General features: G+C 30.8%; 1 protein-coding gene across 3 annotated transcripts; it reads left to right on the top strand.

Moving 5' to 3' along the window:
* Positions 1-11,432: 11,432 nt before the first annotated feature.
* LOC107924924 (GDSL esterase/lipase At5g45920) lies at positions 11,433-14,393 on the top strand. 3 transcript variants are annotated; one of them, XM_041079550.1, is made up of 6 exons: positions 11,433-11,528; positions 11,872-12,026; positions 12,099-12,332; positions 13,631-13,698; positions 13,793-13,957; positions 14,146-14,393. In XM_041079550.1, the coding sequence occupies exons 2-6, from the start codon at positions 11,928-11,930 to the stop codon at positions 14,303-14,305; spliced, it is 726 nt and encodes a 241-aa protein (XP_040935484.1). In that variant the 5' UTR covers positions 11,433-11,528; positions 11,872-11,927; the 3' UTR covers positions 14,306-14,393. The 3 variants fall into 3 exon arrangements, with proteins under 3 accessions (XP_040935484.1, XP_016710991.2, XP_040935485.1); XM_016855502.2 differs by having other exon boundaries at positions 11,437-11,781; XM_041079551.1 differs by having other exon boundaries at positions 11,511-12,026.
* The last annotated feature ends 6,817 nt before the right edge of the window (positions 14,394-21,210 follow it).

The following is a 21,210-nucleotide window of genomic DNA, read 5'->3' as shown; positions in this document are numbered from 1 at the left end:
ATTGGGTGATTTTCCTATTAAAATTGGATAATATTATTTGATACCTATGTTTTTAAGTTTTATTTGAAAATATTGCGATTCAGTTCCTGTGAATTTGCAAGGCATGTGATTATTATTATTTTAATCCATATGACATTTAAAATATATATATAAATATATATATATATAGAAATTGATTCATATCTATGTTTTGTTTGTTTATATAAATATATAAAATATGTATGCTTTGATTGGTTTAATGTTTTGGAAAATAATATAAATATATATTTATGTTTTATCTTTTACTTTGATTGAAAGATGAAATTAAGGTAAATATTTTGGAACAAATAAATTCAGATTTTGGCTTTTAATTAAGGATATCTAATATTTTAAATAAATTAGTTGAAACAAAATACCACCAAAGTGATCTCTTTTGTGTAGATTGGTTTATTTGAAATATTAAGATGGTTATATGTTTTTGTGATTCATGCGTTTATTGATTGACCCAAAGATAAGTTAATATTTGGCAGAATTACAACGACATCTGTGGTGATAAATGTGTGACAATTATAAGTTATTTTATGTAAGCAATAAGTTAGTCCAAAGATTAATTCATTGCTTGACATAATTTATTGTCAATGTTTGATTGCTACAACAAGAGTACCATTTACTATTAATATTACTGTCCAAAGACTTGATATTAATGTAGTGTTTGGTATCTTGAGATGGGATTAGCCATTATATTGAATTTATTGTTTACTTATGAATATTGATTTAAGCTTGTTTTTGTTCTCTATTCAGCTAATTCATCTTCTGCTGCTACAATATCTGCTAATATAAATTTTATACCCATGCTTAATGGAACTAATTTTAAGGAATGGAAAAGGCACTTACTTATAGTGCTTGGCTGTATGGACATAGACCTTGCACTAAGGGAAGAACAACCTGCACATCTCACTACGGAAAGCACCCCTGTTATTAAGAGGGACTTTGAGAGGTGGGATCGTTCAAAACGCATGAGTCTAATGATCATGAAACACAGCATTCTAAAAGCCTTTAGGGGCACAGAATCTGAAGAGATTACTCAGGCCAAAGGTTTCCTTGATGAAATTGAGAAACATTTTGCTAAAAACGATAAGGTTGAGATGACATCACTTCTGACTTCTTTGATGTCTATGAAGTATAAAGGTCAAAGAAATGTAAGGGAGTACATTATGGAGATGTTCCATACTACTTCAAGACTTAAGGCACTTAAGATCGAGCTTTCTGAGGAATTGCTTGTTCTTATGATTTTGGTATCGCTTCCTGCACAGTTTAACCTATTTAAAATTAGTTATAACTGTCAAAAGGAGAAATGGACCCTAAATGAGCTCATTTCTCATTATGTGCAAGAGGAAGAAAGGTTGAAGCGTGATAAGTCTGAAAGTGCTCATCTGGCCAATGCTCCTAAGGACAAGGGCAAGAAAAGAAAATATCAGAATGAAGCTGCTAAGGGTCCAGCCCAAAAGAAACAACAACAAGCTACAGAGAGTTGTTTCTTTTGTAATAAGTCTGGACACGTAAAGAAAGATTGTACCAAATATCATGCTTGGCGTGTAAAGAAAGGTATAATTCTTAATTTGGTCTGTTCTGAGATTAATTTAGCTTCAGTACCTAGAAACACTTGGTGGATAGATTCTGGTGCTACTACTCACATAAGTGTTTCTATGCAGGGTTGCCTGAGTTACCGAAAGCCAAGTGATGGTGAAAGACACATCTTTGTGGGCGATGGAAAATCTGTAGAAGTGGAAGCAATTGGGCATTTTAGGTTGTTATTAGGAACTGGTTTTTATTTGGATTTAAAAGACACTTTTGTTGTACCGTCATTTAGACGGAATTTAGTTTCTGTTTCTTCGTTGGACAAATTTGAATATTATTGTTCATTCGGAAACAATCAATTTAATTTGTCTTTAAATTCAAATGTTATTGGAACTGGTTATTTAAATACTTATGACAACCTTTATTTGCTAGAAACAGTTGTATCCTATAATGAAACCTTGCATATGCAATCACGGGGTATTAAACGCAAATTAAATAAGGAAAATTCAGCATCATTATGGCATAGGCGCTTAGGTCATATCTCAAAAGTTAGAATTGAACGCCTTGTGTCTGATGGTATTTTAAAGTCCCTTGACTTCACAAACTTTGATGTTTGTGTCGATTGCATCAAGGGAAAACAGACCAAAACCAAGAGATTGGGTGCCAACAGATCTTTAGACGTCTTAGAATTAATTCATACAGATATTTGTGGGCCATTCTCTATGGCATCATGGAATGGTCAACAATATTTCATAACATTTATAGACGATTACTCACGTTATGGGTACCTATATCTCATTCATGAGAAATCTCAGTCTTTGGACGTGTTCAAAACTTATAAAGTTGAAGTTGAGAATCAACTCAATAAAAGGATTAAAAACGTTAGATCTGATCGTGGTGGTGAGTACTACGGTAGATATGATGGCTCAGGTGAACAATGTCCAGGACCATTTGCGAAATTCCTAGAGGAATGTGGTATTGTCCTACAGTACACCATGCCAGGATCACCTAGTATGAATGGTGTAGCTGAAAGACGAAACAGTACTCTTAAGGATATGGTAAGGAGCATGATTGCTCATTCTACCTTACCTGAGTCCCTCTGGGGAGAAGCATTAAAGACAGCAGCTTACATTCTAAATAGAGTACCCAATAAAGCAGTTGCAAAAACACCTTATGAGCTTTGGACAAGTCAAAAGCCTAGTCTAAAGCACTTTCACATTTGGGGATGTCCAGCTGAGGCAAGGCCTTATAGGCCTCATGAAAAGAAATTGGACTCAAAAACAATAAGTAGCTACTTTATTGGCTATTCTGAGCGATCTAGGGGATATAAATTTTATGATCCCATAAAAAAGAATATTTTTCAGACAGGAACTGCAACATTTTTTGAGGATGTTGAGTTTGGGGGGAGAAATAAGATTAGAGACATTGCTTTTGAGGAGGAATTGGATTCTAACTCAATTCCTACTATCACTTTTGATGATGTTCAGGATCTTATACCTATCATTGATCAAGAAGTGAATCTAGAACCTCTACAAGACAATGTTGAACAACTCCTCATTCAAAATGAGGTAATTGTTCCAGAAGAACAAACTCAACAACCTCAAGAACAAGTGCCATTAAGGAGGTCTACAAGAGAAAGGAGAAATGCTATTCCAGATGATTATATTGTATTTATCCAAGAACATGAGGATGATAATGGAATGATGGAAGATGATCCAATCAACTTTCATCAGGCCATGAAAAGTTCTAATTCTCAAAAGTGGATTGATGCCATGAAAGATGAGTATAAATCTATGCAAGACAATAAAGTTTGGGAACTTGTCCCATTACCTGAAGGTGCAAAACCAATTGGTTGTAAATGGTTATTTAAAACCAAGAGGGATGCAAATGGTAATGTGGAAAGGTATAAGACACGTCTTGTAGCTAAAGGATATACTCAGAAAGAAGGCATTGATTTTACAGAGACCTTCTCTCCAGTTTCATCAAAAGACTCATTTAGGATAATCATGGCACTTGTTGCTCATTTTGATCTTGAGTTACATCAGATGGATGTTAAGACAGTGTTTCTTAATAGCGACATTGAAGAAACAATTTATATGGTGCAACCAGAAAATTTTGAGTCGAAAGACTCAAAGAATATGGTTTGTAAATTGACAAAATCCATCTATGGACTCAAACAAGCTTCCCGTCAATGGTACCACAAGTTTCATCAAATAATTATTTCGTTCGGTTTTGAAATGAATATTGTTGATGATTGTGTGTATCACAAATTCAATGGGAGTAAGTACATATTTCTGGTTCTATATGTTGATGGCATTTTGCTTGCCACTAATGATTTAGGCTTATTGCACGAAACCAAGAGATTTTTATCCAAGCATTTTGAGATGAAAGATCTTGGGGACGCCTCTTTTGTTTTAGGAATTCAGATACATCGAGATCGATCTCGAGGTATTCTTGGATTATCACAAAAGAGCTATATTGATAAAGTACTCAAAAGGTTTGGCATGCAGAATTGTAGACCAGGTGACACCCCTATCGCTAAAGGAGACAAATTTAGTCTTACTCAATGCCCTAAAAGTAACCTTGAAATTCATGAAATGCAAAAGATTCCCTATGCATCAGCTGTTGGGAGTTTAATGTATGCTCAAGTATGTACGCGTCCGGACATTGCGTACATTGTTGGGATGTTAGGCAGATATTTAAGCAACCCTGGTATAGACCATTGGATAGCAGTCAAAAGGGTTATGAGATATCTTCAGAGAACAAAATATTACATGCTTACTTATAAGAGATCAAATCTTTTGGAGGTCATAGGGTATTCTGATTCTGATTTCGCTAGATGCCAAGATAGTAGGAAATCTACATCAGGCTATATTTACCTGTTAGCCGGAGGAGCTATATCTTGGAAAAGTGTCAAACAGACACTTGTAGCTTCGTCCACTATGGCAGCAGAGTTTGTAGCATACTATGAGGCATCAAACCATGGAATATGGTTGCGGAACTTTGTCACAGGGCTGCGCATTTTGGAGAATGTAAAAAGACCACTCAAATTATTTTGTGACAATAAGTCAGCAGTGCTGTATTCCAATAACAATAGGAGTTCATCTAAGTCAAAGCATATTGACATAAAGTTTCTAGTTGTAAAAGAAAGAGTGCAAAATGGTCAAATCTCCATAGAGCACATTGGGACAAACTCCATGATAGCGGATCCGCTCACAAAAGGTTTACCACCCAAGGTCTTTCATGAGCACACTGCTCACATGGGTGTTACATTGTTTGAGGATATCATGATTTAGTGGGAGTTTATATTTCAGACATTTATGTATTTAGTTATTTTCTGATCAGAAATAAAGTATTCAGTTTATTCACTCTGTTTATTATTTTGAAATTGACCTCACTTAAGTTTAAGGAAGGACCAGTTGGAAATAGACATGTTTAGATCATATTGCATGTAATTTCCATGCTACACATCTATACTTGATCTATGTCATTTGGTTGTGTTAATATACGTGATCATGGATGGATTTAGTTATGATATTTGTAACGAAAGTCGTCTTGGTTCTATGTTAACATAATTAATGGACGAGATTGTACGGAATGCCTTTTGGATATGATAGTAAAAATTTTGAGCTCATAAGGTTATATAATGACATGTAATTATAAAGTAATTAGTATATATATGTGGTCCAAGTGGGAGATTGTTGAAAAATTTGGATATTACATATATAATAAAGATAATTACATGTTATTATTTACTATCATGATAGGTTAGCCCAAATTAAAAGTGATCTAATTTGGTTAGAATTTTATTGGGCTTTTAATTATTAAATAAATAAAGTATGGGTCAAATATGTGTAGATACTCTTCTAATCAAATTCTAATTAATGATGGGCTAATTAGAATTTGATTAGAACTAATATGCTAAGGTTATAAATATTAGGGTTATGGTCCCCAAATTATACACAAGATATCTTTTCTAATATCCCATCATTAGGAAAGAAATAGCAGATATTCTCTGAGTTTCTTGTGTGCTAATTTGGAAGATCAAATCCCCAAGTTCCAGAAAGTTTCAAGGAATCCATGGATTCAAGTACGCTTTCGCATCTAGTTTTGTTCTTGATTTATTCTTAATATAATTTGACATGACAGATCCTGGTTTATTAAGTTATATTGTAGATTTATTTTATAAATTCTAACATTATCAACTTTTTAATCCTAGCAGTAGTGTGTTTATTGTTTAAAACAAACTTATATGTTGGAAAATGATTAAGGTGTTTATGGTCCAGTATGAGTTTGAGTTATGCTAATTCTGAAAAAAAAAATTATAATCTCAAATATTATACTTTTTTATGAAAAAGGAGCGTTTTTGGGTTTAACTAGTCTTAATCAATTTTAAATATAATTGCATATAGGGGAAGTTGAAAATTTTTATTTCGGCTCAAATTAAGTTGTATATTTTTTATTTTAAAAATATTAAATCAAAATTTTATCATTTTAAAGGAGACAAAATATAGTTTTATCTTTAACTAAATTAAAATTTTGTAAAAATTAAAGGACAAAAGTAAAAATTTTCATTTTTAAGGGGGTCAAGACCCTTGCCATCACTTGGCTTTGCCCCTAGTTGCTCAAGCCTAGTCTCACTCAAAATATAATGTGACATTCAAATTTTGTCTAAATCTATTAATATTTATAAATAACTAACCCAAATCCTTTTAAATCCTTTCATTAAAACTATTTTTAATAATATATGTTATTTTTAATTATACTTAATAATATTTGTATATACAGTTTTCTTTTATTACAGTTATATATTTTTCTTTCGTTAAATTTTGAAATATAAATAACTTAACTTAACCTAACATTACAGTACAATATATTTAATTTTTTTTACTTACAATATAATTAAATTATATATGGTAATATATAAATAATAGAAAAATCAACATATTATAAATTTAAAAATGAACTTTGTGCTTTGAATATTAAAATTCATACTTGATTCATATTTTAAACATGCCTAATATTTTTATTTAAATTCTAAAAATTTATAATAAAAAAAAGAGTATTCTAATTATTCATCAAATTCTTTTTTTCTTTTTGGTAGAATAATTATTCAAAAATTATAACCAATAACATTAGACTAAATATAGCTTATGCCAAAAAAAATTACTAAGAATACAATTTTAAATAGTTACTAAGATGTCATTCACATTAGTGAGTGTTAACTGTATTTATTTACGATATATATTGATAAAAGTAATATTTAGTTTTTAAATTATTTTAACTTTTTTTTATTTTTAAAATTGAAAATTCTTTTATTTGATATTTAAATTTGGATTTTCTTAAGAAATGATGACATGCATTACGAGATTATGTTATACTATCACCTAAAAATATAATTATTTTATAGTTTTTCTCTATAAAGAGAAAAACTAAAATATTGAATAAAGGTGAGCAAAACTCAATTTGTGTAAAAAAATTGAAAAAAACCTCGAATTTTGAGTTAATCAAGTCGAGTTATTAGGGTTTTTTTGGATCAACTCAAATAAATAATTTTATTTCACAACTCGAATAACTTGAATAATAAAATGATGTAAACACCCCTTAGATCTCTATGAATTTTGAAAATGAGTAAATTGGTCCCTCTCAATAGAAATTACAAACTATTTCAATATAACCTTAAATTTTCAAAATATTTATAAAATTTCTAAAATTTTTATAAAAATTTTAAAAAATAAAGGTTATATAAAATTCTAAAAATCTTTAAAAAATTAAAAAAATAAAAAATGATAAATTTAAGGCCTTAAACAAGTAAATTATCAAATCAAGTTTACCATATTAAATTATATTATTTTTTCTCTAATTTTACTTTGCAAGAGTCTTCAAATATATATGATCTAAAATTTATACGCTCTAGCTAGGAATTTAGTCACATTGCCATCAATAGTTCAATTTGACTTATTTAATTTCATTAATTGAACTCGAATACATTTATTCAACTTGACTGAACTCAAATTTAATTTCACTCGATTTAATTAGAAAATAATTTCAAATCGAGTTACAATAATAAAATAAAACTCGTCAACTTGATTAACTCATATATTTTTTATTCGAGTCAATTCTTGTCAACTTGACTAACTCAAATATTTTTTATTCGAGTCAATTCAATTCAATCAAATGCTTACTAAAAGAAAGAGTAAATGCATATTTCAATGCACTTAAACCTATATACTTTTATATTAACAACAATACTAATACTAATTAAATTAAGACTTAGGCGTAATTATTCACTAAAGTATGCCTATAAAGATTAACTTTGGGATAACTTTTAAAGAGAGTCAGAGATATGCGTCGGTTGGGTTTGGACTTAATAGTTAAATGTATAATTTTTATTAATTGGCCTGTATTGCTGATTCAACCCTACCATTTTGAATTAATTGATAATAAGGGCAAGCAACCAATATCCAAATCTGTAGAAATTTACAATTTCTATCAGCTACTAATAAATATAAGGGTAAATTATACCAGCCTCATTCTAAAATAGGGTTTATCTTAGTTTGGTATTTTCAAAAAAAAAAAATCTTATTTTAGTCACTTCTTAATAAGATAATTGTGTGAATTAGTCACTGCTATTAACATTTCCATTTTCTTTCAACGAATTGCTGATATAACACATTAGCCTATTGAGTTACTGACATGTGATATTTTTTGTGTTGGTTTTTTACTACAGTTTAGGGATCTCTCTATAAAGTTTACAAGGAAAAAGTTTTGGATTAATTATAGGGAGATCTTTAAACTTTAGTCAAAAGTGAACAAAAAAATATTATGCGTCAGTGATCACTTAATGCGCTAATATGTCATATTAACAATCCGTTAAAAATAAATAGAAATTTTAACGGCAATGACTAATTCATACAATTATTTTATTTAAAGTGACTAAAATGAAATGATCAGAATAAAACAAACCCTATTTTAAAATCACAATGGTGATAATTTACCATAAATATAATGATTTGCTTTCCATAATGAGCTTGTGTCTGTGAACTTTTTGGTCCAAAATTGTAAATTTCTTTTGTTGAATCCATATATTCTAATTACCAAGTCTTCATATAAACTCACATGATTAATAGGCATCCATCATTGAATTCTATTGGCCAATCCTGATTTTGGCCAACTTTTTAGTACAATTTCTAGGAGCTTAGCATCCATGCTAATTAAAAGATGCTAATCCTCAGTAATGATGAGATTTCCTTGTGTATAGTAACATTATGGTTATAAAATTATGATTGTAGAATATGGTACTGAATAATGACCATTAAAGTAGCTTTGTTGGCGTGCACAAATAAACAAATATTGGACTTTGAACAACATATATAAAATAAAATAAAATAAAATAAAAATCATAGCAATTCAAATTCCTCTTTGATTGTTGAGAAAGAAACACAAATAATGTTAGTTAGAATCTCAATAGAGTCCCACTTACTTTATTTGAATACTCCTTACCCAAAGCAATATTTAAAAAAGATGCATGATTTTACATTTTTTAAATAATGAAATATATTTTTTATTTTTCAATGTATTTATCGGAGCGTGTCTAATAATTAATCATTTGCATTCTGTAAATTTATTAAGGAGGTAGATGCTGGCCACAAGTTTTAAATTTCAGAACGAAAATCAAACCTTCAACCACTGATTAATAAAATATATATTTTTTAATAAATATTTTAAATCATTCAATTTATAATTCAATCAAATTTGACATGGTTCATGAGTATTACTTTTTTTTTTCAAATTTTATATATGTTTCTCCCAACAACGTTTAAACTTAGATTTTTTTTTCTATTAATACTAAGCAAGCATTAATCATTACTTTGGTTTGGGTATCTCTTGTGCCTATCAAGACATAAGGTATACTTTAAGCTTGATTGCAAACAATTTGTGGAAATTACAGGGAGCAACAGCTCTACAAAAGTAGGAGATTGTTGGAGGGTTTACTAGCATCATAATATGACTTGATTTCTCTTGCTTCGACGGCTTGCTATAGCAAAGTTGGTCCATCCGCTTTGATTTGCATCAATTCCCAGTACACGAGTTTGATATTTTTTAATATAATATTTATATTGGGGTACTTTTATTTGATTAAGTTAATATATTTTAATAGTCAAATATAATCAGTATTAATTTTTTAGTATTTAATATAGGTCTTAAGATTGATTTGATGAAATTTATTAGTAATATTGTTAGGTTTGAATTTTTATGGTTTTGTTAATAGAATAAATTTAGTGTTAATTGTGAACAGGGTGAAGGCAGAAGCTTTTCTTGGGAGCTAAAATTGAGTTGAAAATCAAAATTCAATTTTACCATTATATTAACTTATAACTTTACATTTTTTAGAAATTAGTTAAAATTTAATCATTTCGGAAGCCAAAATGTAATTTTACCATATAATTTATAACTTTCAAAGGGACCAAAACATAAACTTTTAATTTAAGGGGAGTCAAAGCCCTACCAGCCCCTTGTCATCTCCCTTGATTATAAAATTATTTAAGTTTTTGTTTTGTTAAATACAATATGATCATAGCGATTTTTAGATTTTATGGTTGATCCAATGAAAGTTAATTGCTCATATCTTAAGGTAATTATGAAATTTTATCAAATTAACCCTCAAATTCAAATTAAAAACTAAATAATTAATATCGTTACCATGGGTTCCTATGTTCTTAATTTCATATGCATTATATTATTATGGATTTCGAATTTTCAACAAAAATTAAAAGTTATATCAACTGTGTGAAATATGATATATTAATATAGGAATAATTACTTATATTAAGATAATCCTAAAAATTAAGGTTTTTAGGCCCCAATTCAAATTTTCAATTTTAAATTATACTTATAATGTGTCACTTAACTGTGTAATTAATAATTTTAATAACAAAAAATCTAATTAACATAATTGGGACATCATCCTATGTTACTTTTGTGTCGTGTGTTAACAAGGGATCTTAATTGGAGTTCACATTAAATAAATTTAACATATAGTACTTGTCATTTTGCTTTTGTCTTTTTTTTTTAATTTGTTTTTCTTATTCAATTTATTGTCCTTTTTTCTTATTATATACTCAAAATATTTATTTAAAACCAACTCACCTTTAACTGCCCACACCACACATCAATACATATATTATATTACCTTTAATATCACCCACTACCCATAAGCCATTGACTTAATTCCTAATTACTGTTTCTAAAATAATAAGGAATTCGATCAGGACAAGGTTCCATGCATAATTAAGCTTTTTGTTTTTTTCAATTATAACAAGAATCATGCTAAATAAATCACATCTAATTTCTCACGTTGGTGAGAAATTAAATTTTTTATTTTAAATTTGAATGAAAAAAAATATTAAACAAGTTTTGTCCATGTTTTTTATATGTATTTTTTACAATTATTCGAATTTGACTTTATAGATTTATTTAAAAATTTATTTATTCATAAATTATTTAAAAATTATTATTTAAATTCGAATCCTAATTAAATACTATTATTTGTCAAACATTCAAATCTAAAAAAAAATATTTTTAAAATTTTTAATTTTTTTTGGTTCCAATAATAAAAATGTAAACATTTTGTAACAGTTGAATTTATATATTCGAATTCTATTTATATTATCCAAATAAGTAATGTAAATTCGAATTCATAATAGTAATTTTAAAATTTAAATATTATCTAAATTTATATTATCCGAATTTATAAAATATAAATAAAATATCATAAATATTCAAATGTGCAATGCAAATTGGGGAGGTCCAAGAAAAAAAAAAAGAGGTTCTGATGATATATAAATATTATGTTGGTGTGAGGCATGGACGCATGGTTGGCCCAGCAAAATTATGAATGCTTTCCCCAATTGCCATTAAAGCTAAAATAGAAGAAAAGAGATGAAAGTCCTGATGCAGAGAGGGGAAAGGTATAGGTAGAGAAACTGTTAGAGAAAATATATAGATCATTGATAGGCAATTACTCCATTAATTTCAGTTACTTCCTGATATCACAAACAACAAGACAGAATTTAATGTAAAGTCCAAAAACAGTCACATCAACTACCAACTCAGACTCTTCACAGTTTCAGTCTTTTACGTTTTTAAAATCACATCCTTTCTTTAATCTTAACCTGATCTTGTCAGTATTTCCCCTCTCTCTCTCGTGCAACTGAGTTGGTGGTGAGAATTTAATAATACCCAAACTTTTTGTAACAAAAATACGAAGGCAATTTAGTGTTGTTGTTAAAAGTTTTTGGTTCTTCTTCTCAGATCTCACAGTGTTCTCTGAAGAAGATTTTGATCATTTTTCTTTTTGCTACTCAAACATGAGGCCGACGATCTATCTTTTTGGAGACTCAATCACAGAGGCTTCCTTTGCTGACGGTGGTTGGGGTGCTGCTCTCGCCAACCATTTCTGTCGGACGGTATATATATTGATTATCAGTTATATATAAAGTCTTTATTGATATTGAATATGTGGGTTTTCTGGTTTACAGCTTGATGTGGTGCTGAGAGGGTATAGTGGGTACAATACAAGGTGGGCGCTGAAGGTACTTGATAGGGTTTTTCCCACGGTGGGTCACGACGGTGCTGCTGCTGCGCCGCCAGTTGCGTTAACCGTGTTTTTTGGAGCTAATGATGCTTGCCTTCCTGATAGATACGCTGCTTTCCAACACGTCCCACTTGATGAGTACAAGCAGAACCTACACTCCATCGTCTCTTCCCTCAAGGTTCACTTATCACATCTTTATCTAACTTTTTTCTACATCAAGTAAATATGGTAGCACATTAAGCATGTTAAACTCATTGACGATCAATTTTCTACTGCGTAAACAGCAGATGATTGTAAGAACTTTAGGATCAAAAGGCAGGCACTGTGTATTTTTCAAGTAACTCTCACGTAGACGAAGAGACAAAACAAAGGGTGGAACTGTGTGATCTTTTTGTTTTTGGCTTTTTGTTCTTTTCTTATGATCTGAATATTCGTATGATAATTTAGGACATTGCGTGCTTGGCACTGTGTTGTGGTCTAGTAAGACAGTTTCCTAACGTTATTTGGTAGAAAGAGCCATGGACTTTGTTTGGTCAGCCATGAAAGAGTGGGTGGGTGAGGCCCAGTTGTCGCTGTTATTGTTCGCCACTTGGCTTAAATATATATCTCTCTTTAATTGTTTTTTATATTGAAAGAAAAAACTTGAATAATCTCATTCAAAACCATGAGCAGTGAGCAGTGATCTTTCTTAGAATTTAGCAAGTACTATATACTGTGCATTAGTTAAAAATGTGATGGAAGTTTCTATATTACATATTAGGTCTTTGGAGAATATTTTGTTACTAATTAGTCTTAATATATTAGATCAAAATTAGATTTTCTTCTTAAAATTTCATTCATTTTTATTATTAAAAACTACCATAGCTGACAACATAATTAAATAATATATGTATCTCACACTGACGTATAGAGACTGATTTGTTAAAATAGATAGAATTTTTAGCAAAAAGATTAAGTAACACTAATTTATTAATTTTTTGTCAATAATCATGTGAATTACAAAGGCTAAAGGGTAGATGAGACCAATTAATTGGTATAAATATCATATACTTTCTTTATGGGGCTTTTCAGTTATATATGACGCCCAATGTCACAAGCAATGTTGCTTTTTGTTGATTGTGATGAATGGTTTTGTCTTCTCTTGATTGGATGAAAAGTCTTTTACATATTCATGTTTAAAAAAATCTAATGCCTTTATGACTCTACTTCATGCCCCTCGATTAATGAAGTTAATCGATTAGCTTTTTAAAGCAAACGTGGGAAGCTCAACATATTGTGGAAAGACTGATTGATCCATTTTAATATGCCTTTTGAAATTGATTCCACTAACAACGTTCTGGCTTTGAAATCATAGAATATATATAAATATATATGGTCACCAAAACAGTAGTATGATCTTATGGATTAAGTGTATATATATGTGCTGATCCTACTTATAGATTTTTTCCTCTTTGCCTTGTCTTTTGGGGGTTATAGAAGCAGTGGCCAAAAACACTCATACTCCTAATTACCCCTCCTCCGATTGATGAAGATGGACGCCTTAGGTACATATGTTCTTCCACTTTGCCAGCATGGGTACATTGCACAATATCTTTAATACGCATGTACTTGAAAGAAAACGAATTTGTGTTGATGCAGACATCCTTTTGTTGAGAACCCATCGGGTTTTCCCGAGAGGACAAATGAAGCTGCCGGCTCTTTTGCCAAGGCATGTGTTGAAACAGCTGAAGAATGTGGGATCCCTGTGGTGGATCTGTGGACCAGGATGCAGCAATATCCTGACTGGCGCAAAGCTTATCTTAGGTAGTTTTCAATAATTTTCAATGCATACTTTTACTCTCACATACAGATTCTAATGTACACATTCTAGTACTAGATATCAGCTTCTAGACCAAGTACGAAAATTAGCCTTGGGGGGTCTCGATTGTTGGTTTGTGGCAGAAATAATCATATGCCATTTTTGCTGATATGCTGTTTAACTGGAACTGCAGCGATGGTTTGCACCTCACAAAGGAAGGCAACAAAGTTGTATTTGAGGAAGTGATGAAAAAGCTGGAAGAGAGAGGTTTAAGCCTGGAAAAGCTAAAAGCTGATCTCCCACTTTTTGCTGATATTGACCATGATGACCCACTTAAGGCTTTTCAGCAGTAGTTAAAAGACTTCAAGACCTAAAAAAGTTAATAATACCAGTGAATATTTCATTATATATCAGCAATAAATAAAAGAGTTTGTTTTTCAATTCATAGCTCGTTTATTTTGTTTTGCATATCCATGTCAGCTTCTGGACTTCTCTAAAGAATGGGGAATTTTGATAAGTATGGGCACAACATTGTATGTCTTTAGTCCTCGATAAAGAAGTAATAGTGGTAGAAGAATTAGTTTCTTTCTTCTTTTTTTGTTGTTGGGGGTATGCTTCCTTGTTTGAAGGCAGGAGAGCAATATGAGATCTTAATGGTGAGTGGTTACTTGATAATTAATAGGATTTGTGTTAACTTGGCAAGAGATGATCCTAGGGAAGTCGAAAAACTTGAACAAACGAATCTTACCTTCATGCTCTTGTTTTTTGTGATGTTTAGAGATTCTCTTCAAAGAACGTAAAATGGGCCTAGATACGTCTCCTTTTTCATTCTTTTAACACCCCATCAAGCCCTTCCTGTTCCACCATTTAAAAAGTTCCCACCACAGCAGGACATGATTTAGCTCCTCTACCTGCACTTTGACACCATGGGCACCTCACTTTGTCCACTAATAATCAAAACTCTATCCAATTCTATTTCACTATTAGACGTACTCATGGGGACGTTGACATGTATTAAGAAGTTTTGCGTTTGTCAAGTTCAACCTATCCAAAATATGAGCATTTACAACCCATAATTTTTGAAGGCATATTCAAGTCTCATCTCGTCCATATTTCTTTTACAATATAAGAAAAAACATTCTTGAACCGTTATTACACTAGAAATGAGAAACTTTTTTTTAAGCTTAATTACAAAATTGACTTTTAAATTATACCGTTTTCTCACTCAAGTATTTAAAATTTTTTTTTTGTCAAAAGTGGTACATATAATATCAATTTCGTTTTATTTTATCTAAAAAAGCATATAAATCTAATAAAATATCGTGTTTGGGAGTAAAATGAGACAAAATTGATAATTTTTTTATTAAAAAAAGAAATTGATAGTTTAAGTTTCACTTTAAAAAAAAACTTTAATTATCTAAGTAGAAAAAAAATATAGCCTAAAAGCCGATGTTACTTTATAAGAAATAATGATCAATTAACAAATTCTCTAATAATTGTATTGTCTCAACCAGTTACCTGAACCTTCAATATTTTCGTGCTCTGTGGACAGCCAATGTGTCGTGAGCGGCTGCTCTGAAAACCTAAATCACAAAGCTAGAAGCACCTTGATCATTCGCGGACATATAATCACCCACCAAAGGGAAGGGACATGAGTGTCTCACCCTTCGTGACCTATGACCTCTATGCATCAAGGTGGTTTCTCCATCCTGTTGACTGAAAACCATATCACTGCTCTTGCTTTCTCTTCATTGGCAACGATGGCCTGAATCAAGCGAATTATGTTCTTTTCTTGAAAATGAAGTTTTAAGCGTATTCTTCTTCTGTTTGTACGATTTGTATCGAACTTATTATACTTGATTTTTTACTGCTTATCTTGTACATTTATTTGAGACTTGATCCTCGATAACTTGTAAGCTTGTTCTATGAATTTGATGAAAAAAGAAGTTCTGGCCAAGTCAGATAGGACCGTGGAAAGTAGCCCATCATGATTTCACAGCACAGGAAAGAATCATATTGCGTATGCAAAGTTTGGAAAATTTCCAAGGGATATATTTTGTTTTTGTTTTCCACGAAGGGTTGTATGGCTCTTCCTACCATTACCTGATAAGCTTTAATTATCCCTCAAATTGCACAAAGGTTGAAGCATTTGTTTCAAGATCCCCACATGATCTTTAGGTTTGATCATTCCTTTCCATTAAAAAACTTGTCTGCACCGTCATCTTTGCATGAAGTCATTCTCAAAAAGATTTAAAACCCCAAACTTAATTGAACTCATTCTTGCCTTTGATTATTTTTGTCTTCTGTTGATCCCAAATTAAAAAGTGACTTGTTTTCGCCATATGTAATGAATTTCAACATATCAAATTCATATTATCTGCAAATTACTTAGAATAGCTTATTAGAAAACTATAAGAAAAAAAGCGAAAACATTCATAATTTCCATCCATCCCTCAAAGATAGTATACAAGCATATGTGCACCTACAATGTTCAATTAGAATAGGAATTTTTCATATTTCCCTTCTTTTAATGTGGATTTTACCTTGTTTATATATATATTTCCTTTCTTTCTTGAATATAGGGAACAAAGCATCAAAATGTGGATTTTTTTTCACTTGAAACATGAGGGACAAGACACCAATGTTATATTTAACCTGTTGCAAGTACCACATTTTGATGCTTTGTTCCCCCATATTCAACAAAGAAAGTAGAAAGCAAGATATGAACAAGACCAAATCCACTTTAAGAAGGGAAAATTATATAATTTCTAGTTATATATTAAGTGATGGTGCTGATCAGGTCCCCCAGGACTTGTTCTCTTAACCTGCTCAAACTGGTTTTTCTTAGCTTCTTCATTCAGGTACCGTCTTAAGGCCAGAATCGGTTGATTTCGACTCCTATTCCCCGTCAAGGTCCGACTCTCCGATCCTGCAGACAAAAGAAAGACCAAGGTAACACATACCAGACACCTAAAGATCAACATTGTTGTTGAAGATGCTAAAATGACAACCTTTGTGCTTTGACATGGAAGTTTGAGAGGGTTTTATTTCCATATTTATATACTTCCTATAATCTAATTTTATTACAAAGTGGATGAGTAATTGTTAATCAATCACCCCACTGTAAATTGTCATCTGACAGGCAAAGCCATATTTTCCACTTGATAGAACCAAATGAAAATACAAAGGGATTTTGTTCTCACTAAGCTCTTGCCAATAAACATGTCAAACAGCAACGAGCCAACATTAATTTTGGCTTATTGTAAGTTCGTGGAGTATTACAAACTACTTTTAGCCGATTGTTATTGATACTAGTTGATATTTAGGTATGGTTTTGGGGTTTTGGTCAATTCAGGTTTTCATATAATTACAGATTTCTCTTTCTGTTTTACAATCAGAGTCTAATCCTGTTTAAGCCATGCCTAAGTGATATTTAGGTAAAACCCTTCTAATATTAATGACTTCAAATTCGAATTTAATCCAAATATTTAAAAAAGAGTTCCACTTCCACTTATACAATCATCTGTTGGTGGGTTCAAGCATTTTTATTGCCTTAATCTATGCCCAATACTTGGGATCGGACAAATTAGATTTTGTCTATATTGCATACTTTTAATAGCTACCAAACAAGCTTAATACCAATACTAATGTGATCTGTTCATTTGTTTGTCTCTTTTTGGTGTTAATCTTCTATCCACATAGGCATGGATGCAGCTGTAGGCACTTCAGGAATTAGATTCCACTTTCTAGCAAACTATGAACTTTTAATTCAAGTATTCTTTTCCATCAAAATATGCAGTTCAGTAGTGAAGTTCCTAATTGTTCAACTCAGCAAAATTATAAAAGGGTTTTATGTATGTATGTATGTATGTATATATGTATCTTGTCATTGATTACTGTGAGAAAACACAGATAATCTTGGGGGCTTAAAAAATAGCCAAGTTGCCTATCTTTGCGCCTTATCCAATGGGGGAAAATATAAAAAGTCACGTCTTTCACGTTGCATCGAAGTGGTGCACTCACAAAACCAATATTGGCCTTGCTCGATTCTTGAGTGCTCCATAACCATCTTCCGTATTGTCGTCATCATAGATTGAAAATTATTGTAATATTATGTATGGAATTCACTTTACAATTACCATGATAGAAAAAGATTGAGAGCCATCCCATATAGAAAATAACCTACTCCTTTCCTTCTGCCTGCATATTCCAACACAGCCTTACCAGCAGAGCTTCTAATATGCATAAACATACATATTTCGCGATAAAAGTATTATAGAGATCCTTGTATTAGGAGTCAAATTATATTTTGTCCCATTTACTCAAAAAATGAGCAAATTAGTCCCTATATGTTAGATTTAAGATGAAACTAGTCTTTTTATTAAAATTTTATTCATTTCTACAAATAAAAACTGGTCCATGTAAGTCAAAATGAGGTACACGTAACACAATACGTACTACCGGTTATTTATCAACCACGTCAGTTTTTAACTATAGAAATGGATGAATATTTTCACGAAAGGATTAATTTGTTTTTTGATCTAACACACAAGATAAATTTGCCCATTCCTTTTATTAAAAAAGACAAAATGCAATTTGAATCCAATTACAATGCCTTCATAGTACTTTTACCATATTTAACTTTTCTGGTAAGTATAGATGTAAGGATTCCGGGATGGGAATCCGATGAAAGAAGCAGAGGAATTTTCAGAAAGAAAAATGTCTACCAAAGATAATGCACAAATTATATTCAAACAAAACGGATCAAAGATACATATTATGTCAATAAAAACAACCAGTTCTAATGACAAAGTTATTTCTTTCATTGGAAGATACATGCATGATGCCGATAACTACATATAGCTCTCACGAAAAATACTGCTACTAAACATGGAAATCAGTGATGTTTCGGGTCCGGACCGCCTGGACTTCGGCGTTTTGATTCGTAGAGGTTCTCATTTCCAGACTCATCTCCGATCCCTATATTAAACTGATACACCTTACCTGAAATAGTGGCAAGGGACAACATTCGGAAAGAGTCTGTTGGGTTTTTCCCGTCAATGTTTGGATTAAGAAGGCGACATTCGGAGCTTGAAACTGAGTACAAAATCAGTATCAAACATGCAAGAAATCGCCAGTTACCCATTTTCTTCTAACGTGTTTAGATACTGAAATCTTATTATGGGTCCAAGCCTGAATATTCGGTGTATATATAGGCGTAAAAAGCATGAGATTGTCATCATAAAAAGTGTAGTTGACCCCTGATTCACATTCGCAAATTGATATATAAATGGATATTATATATAATTCAGCATTGGAGGATTTTGATAAAGCTACATTATTCAAATGCAAATTTATGAATTACAAAAAAAATTACCTGCATAACTTTAAGGTTTTGTCTCTCACCTCTAAAGAGAACGTAAAGAACTCTTTTATATGGTGTAGTCAAAGGAGAAGGGAGGGGCATTAGCCCCCTTGATTAAATGAGGAAATTGTTTTATAACCTCTTCTCAAAATTAAAAGATTCAACTTAATCATAATTTTAGTCTTTTTTGAGAAATTAATAATTTAATTTAAGTATTTTTAATACAAAATTTTAAACTTTTTCCTTTATAAATTTTATAATCTTTATCGCTATTCTTCCTAAACAATTTTTTTTGACTTTCTTCCATGCTCTCCTAATATGTGAATAAACATGGTAGTTCAAATTCACTACCTTTAGCAGAAAGAGGTACTTTAAACAAACAGAATACCACTTAAAACTAATTCAATATCATAAAGTCAGAAACAATTTTTAGGCATTTAAGCTGACTAGCATTCACAACTTTTTTTCTCATTATCCACTTTGAGCATGGAAGAGTCACGTCCTCTCGACTAGTCCTAAAGACCAAAGAGAACTTCAAATGTAAAAAATAATGACAAGAACAGACCAATTTTAGTCATTCATTTTGTTTTTGTTAGGACTCGACCTTGTCATGTAATATTTTGGAGCACATGTCAAATCCACTATCCCAAAGTGATCTGCTTACGACACCATCTCTTCTTTGTTTAAGTTCTTGAGTGCTTCATCTATAGTCTCTTTTGGTCTTCGTCATGGAAATGATGAATAGATTCATCAAATTCATAAGTTGAATATCTCAGTCATAGTGAAACTAACAGTCAGCTGATGTTAACGTAGGCCAAGTTTGTTTGTTCCATTCCCAAAGAGATTTTATTTGGAGGATTCATCAAATAGTTTTGCCTTGGGATTTTATCAAAATTAAAATTTGTTTTTAGGTTCACTCTTATTCTCAAAGATACGAAAGTCTAAGTTCTGATAACTCATAACCATAAGAAAGATGCTAAATCAGTAAATTGCTAACAGGTTCCTTCTGTTATCATTATTATTTTTTTGTTGTTGCTTTCAAGCTGGTTTGTTTCTGTATAAGCATATTCAAATATCAAGCTACTAGTCCATACTTAAAAATTTGTTCGATATTGAAAATATTTTTATAAAAATATTACACCAAAAAAATAGTTCAACAAAAAGAAATTAAGTTTATTTAAATATAAGATGACTTGTTTTTAAATTTATAATATTTTTTTCTTTTCCTTTATGCATGTTATAATTTATGTCATAAAATTAAATATGTCATACTATAATATATATAAGTATTAAAAAATATGTTAAGTGAAAAGAAATATATTCTATAAACAATTAAAAAACATACGAATAAACTAAAATGAAATCAAATTAATCATTTATTAATATAAATGGATTTAAAAAAATTAATTACTCATATTTCAAACCAAAATATAGTTAAATTATATATAATATTATATCAAATTCAACCGGCCCCATCCATAAACTCCTCTAAATATGAACAAAATTCTCCTGCTTTTTAGTGCTCTTTGTATGTCTCACCAATATTTCTTGCCACGTGTATTATTGAATTTTAAGTGAACTAACAGCTTGCTGCCGTTAACTTTGTTCACTTTTACCGTTTACTGCTCGTCTTTATTATTTTTAGCCATCACTTTTCTTGTACTTTTTATTCACGTTAAAAACAATATAACATTGAGTAACGTTAACGGCAAATTCAGTCAATTTGCACAAATTCACTGATACACGTGGCAAGATAATATTGGTGGGGTAATATAAGCCGGGCAATTAATAGAATCAAAGAAGTAGAAAAAATTTAAATTAATCAAGTTGTAAAATTTTATTTTTTTATCTTAATTTGATTTCAAAGAATCGAGTAAAATAAAATTTGAATCA

Source organism: Gossypium hirsutum, chromosome A10, assembly GCF_007990345.1.
Source record: "Gossypium hirsutum isolate 1008001.06 chromosome A10, Gossypium_hirsutum_v2.1, whole genome shotgun sequence".
Classification (NCBI taxonomy): domain Eukaryota; kingdom Viridiplantae; phylum Streptophyta; class Magnoliopsida; order Malvales; family Malvaceae; genus Gossypium; species Gossypium hirsutum.
The sequence above is the reverse complement of the archived record's forward strand: the minus strand, read 5'-3'. Positions and strand labels throughout refer to the sequence as shown.